The sequence below is a fragment of the Nansenia antarctica genome (assembly GCF_963989245.1).
Source record: "Nansenia antarctica genome assembly, chromosome: 20".
Lineage (NCBI taxonomy): Eukaryota > Metazoa > Chordata > Actinopteri > Argentiniformes > Microstomatidae > Nansenia > Nansenia antarctica.
Genome location: NC_137693.1, coordinates 3,194,890 through 3,204,889, shown reverse-complemented (window position 1 = coordinate 3,204,889; position 10,000 = coordinate 3,194,890). Strand labels below are relative to the sequence as shown.

At 43.3% G+C, this 10,000-nt stretch overlaps 1 protein-coding gene across 1 annotated transcript in view; it reads left to right on the top strand.

The window, feature by feature from the left end:
* LOC308174867 (1,4-alpha-glucan-branching enzyme-like) overlaps nucleotides 1–10,000 on the top strand; it is a gene marked incomplete at its 3' end in the record, with an annotated part of 61,359 nt that overhangs the window by 27,943 nt on the left and 23,416 nt on the right. Inside the window, exon 4 of the mRNA XM_080549976.1 lies at nucleotides 8,994–9,119. Coding sequence (XP_080406102.1) covers nucleotides 8,994–9,119 — 126 coding nt within the window. The remainder of the gene's footprint in view (nucleotides 1–8,993; nucleotides 9,120–10,000) is intronic.

Genomic DNA, 10,000 nt, shown 5'->3' with positions numbered 1-10,000 from the left:
CATAGCTTCATACTAGCTTATCTTGATGTGATTTTGAAAATGTAAGGATACTGGGTGGTAGAACGCACATATCTAGGAAAAGTCATGGAAGGAGGGTCCTGAAATTTGATCGACAAAAAAATGTCTTTACTCACAGGGGTGAAATGGCCCCTCATGGCTGTTCCAGTGTTAACCCCCAATCCAACCCTAGGATCTGTGCCTTTGGCCAGTTCTTACACACAAGCTCTTTCTTACCTTGTGTCTACCACTCCCCCGAGCGCTCCGACCAGGACTGGATCAAGCCGCTGTGATGAGGATTTATCACGGTTGATGTCTCCACCAATCAGAAGGCATCCAGGAAGCAGGGCAAGTCTCCTGCTACCACACCAGTGTTTACAGTAACACGGCTGGCATTTAAAGACCTTGGATCCAGAGCCCTGCGTCCGTGTCTGTTCGATCCATTTTTAATGAACCTCCCCCTGTCGTCTCTGGGGGTGCTCTCTCTCTCACACGCACGCACGCACACACACACACACACAGACACACACACACACACACACTCTACAGTACTATGAATTGATTCAGGAGAATATGAGTAGATTGTAACACACTGCACTTCATCTGTTTTGTATTCACCCATTCTGAGGGGGGGTCTCTTGGTGAGTGTGCTTCGTGCTGACAGTGCCGATCAAGCGGAGAGCTTAGTATTTCCACCCCCATGGCCCCCTAGGGGACAGCGGAAATACAGGTTGCCCCCTTTTTAATTGACAACACCATTCTCAATGACTTACGGGGTGTGTTTTTTTTTTTCTCGCAGAGAACTTTCACGAGGGCTGCAGATAGAAATTCAATATATAGACCTGACACGGCTCCCTATTGCGGCCCCTGATAAAGAATCGCACGCACACCTGTTCTACAAAATGCATTACTAATCTTGAACATTTTGTCACACATTGCTCCCCTCTCCCGAGCAGGGGCTCCTCCTGGGGCATACGGTCGGTGGCAAGATAGGGAACACTCTGTGGGGTTGACGAGCCACTGGGCAGGGGGAGGGATGGGCACAGTGAGCCCTGGCAGTGGAGGGGGAGGCGGGGGAGAGAGGGGGAGGGAGGGGGGGGGGAGTCTGGGGCCGGGGCCCGTAGCCTAGGAGGAAACAGATGGGCCACAGCACAGCCAAACAACTTCCTGTGTGCCAACGCTGGGTAACAATTGGCTGTTGTGAGCGATGGAGGCACATTCACATTGTGCTGTACCATGTGACGCCGCCTTGGTTGTTGCGCTCCCGTATTATCTTTCCCCCCGGAAACTCGAACCCTCTCTAATTGCCTCTTGTGTGTTGTTTTTTTCTCGCCCCATTACAGCGAGAGGGGGATTCTTTTTTTTTTTGTTGTTCTTCTTCTCTCTGTTTGTTGTTTGATGTCGTCGTCTTGGGTATTGTGTTGTTTTGGACCTTCTTTAGAGGGATTCTGGTGGCTCCAGCCTTGATTTAAATGTGTGTACTCGGTTATCACACAGTTGAATCCAGGATCTGATGACTGAGCCTGATCGTGATCCCTGTCTGTCACACAGGGAGGAGCAAATCATTATCGGTCATTATTAACCATGAAATATGTTTAAACGTATTTTAAACCTATTTTTACCATCCTCTATTCTTCAGTGTTTTATTTCCGATACTTCTTCTTGTTATCTTCTTTTGTACTTTGAAATGTAATCCTGTATGTAGTTTACATCTGTATATGAATGAATGAATGAATGAATGAATGAATGAATGGATGAATGAATGAATGAATGAATGAATGAATGAATGAATGGACTTTATTGTCATTGCTACAGTACAGGTACCAAACAACGAAATTTAGGAGGGGGGGCTCCCCTGGTGTTAGGAAAGGAAAAAAAAAAAAGGAAAAAAAAAAGAAAAAAAAACACAAGAAGGGAAGGAGCTGGTTTACATAAATAAAGGCTATGCACACTATCCACTATACTATACTGTACAGATAGACGACTAGGGTTGTCATATTGCACAATAGTATTGTTTCACATTATTTAAAGTGTCACAGTTTGCAGGCTTGAAATGTTACAGTTACAGTTTAGCTGTTTACCAAAACCTATTAAAGTTACAGTAATATAATGAATATGGGCTTAAGGTCCAGACTCTCAGCTTTAATTTGAGGGTATTCATATCCAAATTGGAGGAATGGTTTAAGAATTACAGTTCTTTAATATGTGGCCCCCTCTTTTCTTTTCTTTTTTAATCAACAGCTGTTTCATTGACAGATCTGGGCTATTCCTTTGTTATTTCTGTATCAGTTAAGCAGGTAAAAGGTCTGGTTTGAGTGGCAGAAGTGTGGCATTTGCATTTGGAAACATGCACAACATACGGTCAAAGGATCTCTCAAGTGAAACAGGCCATCCTTAGGCTGCAAAAACAAACAAACAGAATCCATCAGAGAGATAGCAGGAACATTAGGAGTGCCCAAAACAGTTTGGTACATTCTGAGGAGAAAAAAAGAACAAACTGGTGAGCTCAGCACCACAAAAAGGTCTGGACTGGACTACCCTAGTGGATGATCACAGGATCCTTTACGTGGTAAAGAAAAACCCCTTCACCACCTCCAACCAAGTGAGGTAGACATTATCATTATCTAAGTCTACCATAAAGAGAAGACTTCACAGGAGCAAATACAGAGGGTTCACCACAAGGTGCAAACCATTCATAAGCCTCAATAATAGAAAGGCCAGATTAGACTTTGCCTGAAAACATCTTAAAAAGCCAGCCCAGTTCTGGAACAGCATTCTTTGAACAGATGAAACTAAGATCAAGCTGTACCAGAATGATGGGAATAAAAAAGTATGGAGAAGGCTTGGAATGACTCATGATCCGACGCATACCACATCATTTGTAAAACACAGTGGAGGCGATGTGATGGCTTCCAATGGCACTGTGTCACTAGTATTTATTGATGATGTGACAGAAGACAGAAGCAGCCGGATGAATTCTTAAGTGTTTAGGGATATACTGTCAGCTCAGATTCAGCCACATTCTGAAAAGTCGAAGTAAAGTTCTGAACAGTTCTGAAAAGTTCAGCGCTTCACAGTACAGATGGACAATGACCAAAAACATACTGCGAAAGCAACCCAGGAGGTTATTAAGGCAAATAAGTGGAATATTCTGCAATGGCCAAGTCAATTGCTTGATCTCAACCTGATCAAGCATGCATTTCACTTGCTGAAGACAAAACTAAAGGCAGAAAGACCCACAAACAAACAACAACTGAAGACAGCTGCAGTAAAGGCCTGGCAAAGCATCACAAAGGAGGAAACCCAGCATTTGGCAATGTCCTTGGGTTCCAGACTTCAGGCAGTCATTGCCTACAAAGGATTCTCGTAGTATTACAAATGGAGCATTTTATGCTTATTCTTTATGCTTGTGTTAATTTGTCCAATTACATTTGAGCCCCTGAAAATAGAGGCCTGTATATAAAAAAAGGTTGCAATTCCTAAACCTTTCATACAATATTTTCGTTCAACCCCTTAAATTAAAGCTGATACTCACTGCACTTCAATTGCATCTCGATCGTTTCATTTCAACTCTGTTGTGGTGGCCGAACAGAGCCAGAATTACAGAAATTGTGTCGCTGCCCAAATATTTCTGGACCTAACTGTATATGCATGAAAGGTCACTAATAGCTGGCTAGCCACCCTCCATCCCTCCACTCCTCCCTCCCTCCCTCCATCCCCCGACCTCCCCCTGACCGGCAGGTACCCAGGCCGAGAGGTGAGTCCTCTGGGAGTCCTCTGAGCTGTAAATTGGCTGTCACACACCAGCTTCCCAAAGTTGGCAAATAGGATTTCCTGAGGTCTCGGTGCACAGGGATAAGGCCAGGGATAATGTGTCATGGGGGTGCTGGGGGTTTAAACGGTGAGTGTGGGCTTACCCCCTGACTGGCCATCTCTGTCTGGCTCTCTCTCTCTCTCTTTCCTCTCTCTCTTGTTCTGGAACTCTCTCATGTTCAACCCTGTATCTCCTTCATAGACTAAACTACACTACTTCTCGTTTCCCATCTTTAACATCCCCTTCTCTCTCTCTCTCTCTCTCTGTCTCTCTCTCCCTCAATATAAAAATCGGTACGGCTTCTTTCTTGGGCTACTCACCATCCACTGGAGATCTTTGAGATAACATTGACCGAAAAGTCCCAGCTATTACTTCTCCACGGGCACAGGGGGTGGAGGGAAGCCCAGGCCTGTTGTTTGTAGATTACTCCCTCCATCCAGGCAGAAAAGGAGAGGAATACACTCCGGAGTTGTAGTGGAGTTCTCTCCATTATGGGCCTCTCTAGCCCTCCATACGGGCGATTAGTACTGTGAATGGCCCAGTCAGTGGGAGGCCCTGAGAACCCAATAAATGGTCTGAGTTCAGATTTTAAGAAGCTCAGGCATTAACCGCCGATGGACAGATAGATAGACAGACGGTTTCATAAATAGATAACACCGACGGGTCGACAGAAAAAGAGAAAGAAAATAAAAGTTAATAACGCGAACTTGAAGTACAGTGCCCGTCGACGGAACGGCCTTGCAGGATCAGAGTTGAAGAAGTCGAGTTATATCTGAATCAATCGGTCAAGTTTAAGTAGATAGATACGCTCACAGACCACGAGTTGTTGGGGGGAAAAAAGCCACGTAGCGTGGCCCCGCATGGGGGATGATGGTGTTTTTCAAGGATGAAACACGTAGCTGGGGTGAAAAGTACGAAAATCCTCTGAGAAGATGCTTGGTGAAAACAGCCTTAAACCTTTGATTCACTCAAATAATCCACACAGTACACAGCATTCCTGAGATCAATTCCCGGTCTCTGTGGATGAATGGGAGAGGGAGTTGGCAGGTTTATCATCAACATGGAGGGCTATGCTGTATTGCTTCAATACATTATTAACATCACTAAGATACCAAGGCCAGAGAGAGAGAGAGAGAGAGAGAGAGAGAGAGAGAGAGAGAGAGAGAGAGAGAGAGAGAGAGAGAGAGAGAGAGAGAGAGAGAGAGAGAGAGAGAGAGAGAGAGAGAGAGAGAGAGAGAGAGAGAGAGAGAGAGAGAGAGAGAGAGAGAGAGAGAGAGAGAGAGAGAGAGAGAGAGAGAGAGAGAGAGAGATACTCAGAAGTCTATGATCATTGCCAAAGTATTGAATGGATGGCATCATTTGGACTGGTCAAAAAAATATTTTTTGTCGATTCTAGGCTATATTGTTGTGGAATATTAACCATTTCAAACTATATGCTTTCATAGAAACATCATGGCTTATCAAGTTGAGGTCCCGCACCTTGCACAGCCCACTGAGTTACTGGATGTGCATTTGACCTCTTATTACACAGTTGGCAACAAGAGCCAAACTTATGTATCAAATACCATGTTGTTGGAGATGTAATAGAATTGTTCAAATGAAAAATTAATACTATCCCTGTTCTGTACTGTATTTTGTCTACATGATTGCTGTTCAGGTCTGTGTATTGACAATAAAAGATTGACAATACAACAATGAATTGCAGCATTGCAGCATTTTGGCTTGACTAGCGAGTTTGTGTTGTGATTCTCAACAACGTTGAAACGTAGTTCCGTGTTTTCAAAAGAAAAGTCCAAACATTTTGATTGCCGATATGAGGACCAAAGTAGTAGAACGTGTCACATTATGTGAAGAGATGAAAAGGATAAGATTCTTGAAATAATAAGAAATTCTGACTTTGACAAAGCAGTTTTGTACTTGTCAGTGTTGATAAAAAAAATCAATCATCAATTTCTGTTAAAACAGCACAACATAAACATGACCAGGTTATCAAAGAGTTTACCATCAATGTCTAATGTTCACATGTATTATTAATGAGACATGGGGAGAGTCATCAACTTCAGCTATGGGCCTGAGTGTAAGCTCCTCGCAAGCGGATTTATCTTAACTTGAGGGCATAGTGAAATAGCATTTGGGGTGTTCTTAATGGAATCTAGGATCCAATATGAGTGATTGTCTGTCACACAGGGATGAGCAAAGCATTGTCAATCATTATTAACCATGACATGTCTTTTGGAGTCAGATATAACATAATAGCCTCTTTCACACATAGTTCCCTGTCATTTCCATGGAATCCCAAGCTGTGTCGACCGGGCATTTTAGCCGTTCACACATGAGCCAAATGCCGGTAGATTCCTGTGTTGCCTCTTTCACACAGGTCGGCAATTCCCTAGTTGCACGATCTGCTTGAACCATTGCATTCAATACATGCATTCAACTGGATGCAGATCTTTTAAAAATCAGGATTACATTTAGAATTCTACCATCAGGATTACATTTTACATTTGAATTGACTATACTCACTTTTTGATGTCCACAGTTGGGATTATAAATAAAAAATAAATAAAAAAAAGATTAATATAAAAATAAAACCAAAGGTCTTATTCCTACTATCTGTCCCTCTGTATTGAAATGGGAAAAAGGGCATTTAAATATGCTGCTCCTTCTGCTTGGAATCAGTTGCAAAATTACCAGAATCCTCGGGAGCTGGTTATTTTAAATGACTAAATGACTTGGAGGCAAGCACATCTGGCTGGAGATGTTTTGACTGATTCATATTTGCGCCTGTTTGGTCCCTGATGTTGATGACTTGTGACAAATATTGATGAATGTTTTGATATGTTATGATTCTGTAATTTATTCTTTATTGTCATTGTAAATAGATAGTTGTTAGATGTTTATTTTTGTGTTATTTTTTTTTGTTATTTTTTTTATATAGATGTTTATTTTTGTGTTATTTTTTTGTGTTATTTTTTTTATATCTGCAACCCTGTTAATTGTGCTGCTGCCTGCGGCCTGCCAGGACACTCTTGTAAAATAGATTTTGAATCTTAATGAGAATAAAGGTAAATAAAGAAAAATAAAGGTAATAAAATGTTGTTTCTTTCCTAAAATGCCCATGGGGGAAATGCTTCTCTGTGTGGAGGGGGGGGAGTGGTGGTTCAATAACTAGCTAGGGCAACGGATTTAAATCACCTTTATCCATTCTCCAGAGTTTTGGGAACCCTGAACATTTAAGTTATGTATCGGTTAATATTTCATAACCCTGTGTATGGGAGAGTTACCGTGTGAACCATAAGTACGGTAGATGCGCTAGGAGGCCTGCGCCTAGTAAATAAGCCTGTGTGTGTGATCAGTGGCAGGGCCCTGTGGAGTTGCGGTCCTCCCAGGGAGGTGGATCTGGGATTCTGTTTGGTTGCTTTCTCCTTCCTGGCACATCATCATCTCCAGAGTTAGTTTTTCGATGTGCGAGGGGAAACACTTTCATCGCCTGGGGAAATCAAAATACCTACGCTTGCACTCTTACTGGAGTTGGTGAAGAGGAGAGGGAGAGGGAGGGAGGGAGATTTCAGGAGAGACAGCTGTGTTTGTGTTTGTGTTGTGTTTGTGTGTGTGTGTGTGTGTGTGTGAGAGAGAGAGAAAGAGAGAGGGGGGCTACAGAGAGTGGAATTTGTATACACTGTTGGAATGAGTAAACTAAGTCTGTTAGCTACGTTCTCTCTCTGCATAACCACTGCAGAACGGAGAGACGGGATCAATCGAAACACTTGTAACCCCCCCCCTGTTTCCTTGCCCTATCACCTCCCTCTACACCTCTTCATTAGCATCTCATTGTTTCTGTCTGTCTCGTGTTCATCTCACACTCACCTGACATGGCATCTCTCAGCCCCTGTGAAGATCAAGAGAACAGTGATAGTGTACGGTTGGGTTCGGACGGTAATACGGTATACCGCGGTATTTGAAAATAGCAACGGTGTCCGTTTCAATACCGTCATAAAACCAAAATCTGCTGCGCAATGTGTGCATATACAGCTCTGGAAGAAATTAAGAGACCACTGCAAGATTATCAGTTTCTCTGGTTTGACTATTTGTAGGTAATTGTTTGAGTAAAATTCTAAATGTTTGTTTTATTCAATAAACTACTGACAACATTTCTCCCTAATTCTCCCAAAAATATGGTCATGTAGCTAGAGCATTTATTTGCAGAAAATGACAACTAGTTAAAATAACCAAGAAGATCCTGTGTGTCATATATTGAAATACATTGAAAATAGTTGAAGAAGATATGCTTATTTTAATTATTATGACACCTCAAACCAAAGAGACAAACCGGAGAAACTCGCTCTGAATCAAAACCATTGCGTTGTTAGCTAGCTAGCCGCTAAGAAGGAACATAGGGGTAGTGGTGGTCTAGTGGATAGTGAGTTGGACTTGTGATCGTAAGGTTGTGAGTTCAAATCCCGCCTGAAGCCACACCACTACTAGTGTGCCCTTGGGTAAGGCACTTAGCCCTCAGTTACTCCAGGGGGAATGTCCCTGTAATTCGTAATTGTAAGTCGCTTTGGATAAAAGCGTCTGCTAAATGGCAAAATTTAATTAATTAATTAACATCGCTATGAACATCTAACTGCATGTTTAGCACAGCAACATGCTAAAATGAATGAATCCAATTCACAAATGAAGTATTTAGTGATCCTAAAAAGTGTTGTTTGTTATATTAAATGTGGGCTCTTCAACACTTAAACTTTCGTAATATGAAGAAAAAAAAAAGGCTACCATAATACAAGGCAAGGAAGGCTCTAACTAACCTCTCTCTTTTCGCCTTCCCCATAGGCTGCCTGCCATGATAGAGTAGGGTAGGCTCAAACATCTCTCTTCTCACCTTCCCCATAGGCTGCATGATAGAGCAGGGTAGGGTCTAACGGTTAGACTCTAACCTCTCTCTCCTCCCCTTCCCCATACAGTAGGCTCCAATGCTAGAGCAGGGAAGGGTATGGACCGTTTGTCTTCTGGTCCAGGGATGCTACATGTTCTATTTTCTTGTTCTATGTTTAGACCCACACAAGCACCTAAGGGGCAGGTGGTTGAATCAGAACTGGGTTGAATTAGAACTCTTCCTCCTGTTCCTTCTTTTCCCCCTGTTATGATGTCACTTCCTCTTCCTGTCTTTTCACCCAATTAGCTGGTGCTGCTGACGACAGAAGGGGAGCAGTTGTTCCGAATCTCGCCGTGGGCCAAATACGTCACCAAGACCCCGGACCAGGTCACTTACGACTGGGTACACTGGGACCCTGTACAACCGTTCCTGGTAAGTCGTATGTACTGTATGTATGTGCGCGTGCGTGCGTGCGTGTGGCTTAAAGAGGATCTTGTTAGCTTGTGTGTGAGTTTTGTCCTCTCTTTTTGGCGAGTTGTGTCTCTTAAGGCCGTCCCTCCATTCATTTGTCAGTATTAACATTTCTGAGGCAGCCGCCCACACACCCATTCTCTGCTGTGTGAGTGGGCACACAGAGACTGATCCTAAGTACCTCTCCACAGTAAACAGTATTTGGCAGCCGTGGAAACGGCATGACAAGAGGCTAGGGACCTCTTGGTGTTTCTGTTTTTTTTTCTTCCTTCTTCCTGAAGAGGAAATGAGTGTGCGAATTTGGTTAACAATGTATGGCTTGCAGTATGGGCCCTTGTGATGTTGGTGGTGATGATGATGAGGAGGAGGAGGAGGAGGAGGAGGAGGAGGATGACGACGAAGACGACGACGACTAGGACTCTCAACAGGTTTAGCATCTAGAAGTGAACGGTATTGTGGTAAAAATTCAAGGACGCCATTTGAAATTCGACGAGGGTTTTTTCTGTACAGGTATGTGGGAGGCCGTCTTATGAGAGGCATTCCAATGGGTATTACTCACTATCTGCAGTATTATGACTAGGGGGGCTGTGAATCGTTTTTTTGAATACACAGAGCGTGATTTTTTGTGTTGCGTGCTTTTTGGGGCGGGTTGCGTTCAACAGTTGCATCAGGAGTTTAAGATGTAGCTGCAATAACTCCGCTCTCACCTCCCGCATTCCGACACACCTGAAGGCCAGGTTAGTCATCAAAGCTTGCTGGAGTCTGAATGATTCTCAGCCTCTCTCCCCCCCTACCCCTGAGGTTCCTGACTTACAGCTATCCTGTTTTCCTCTCCGAAAAGC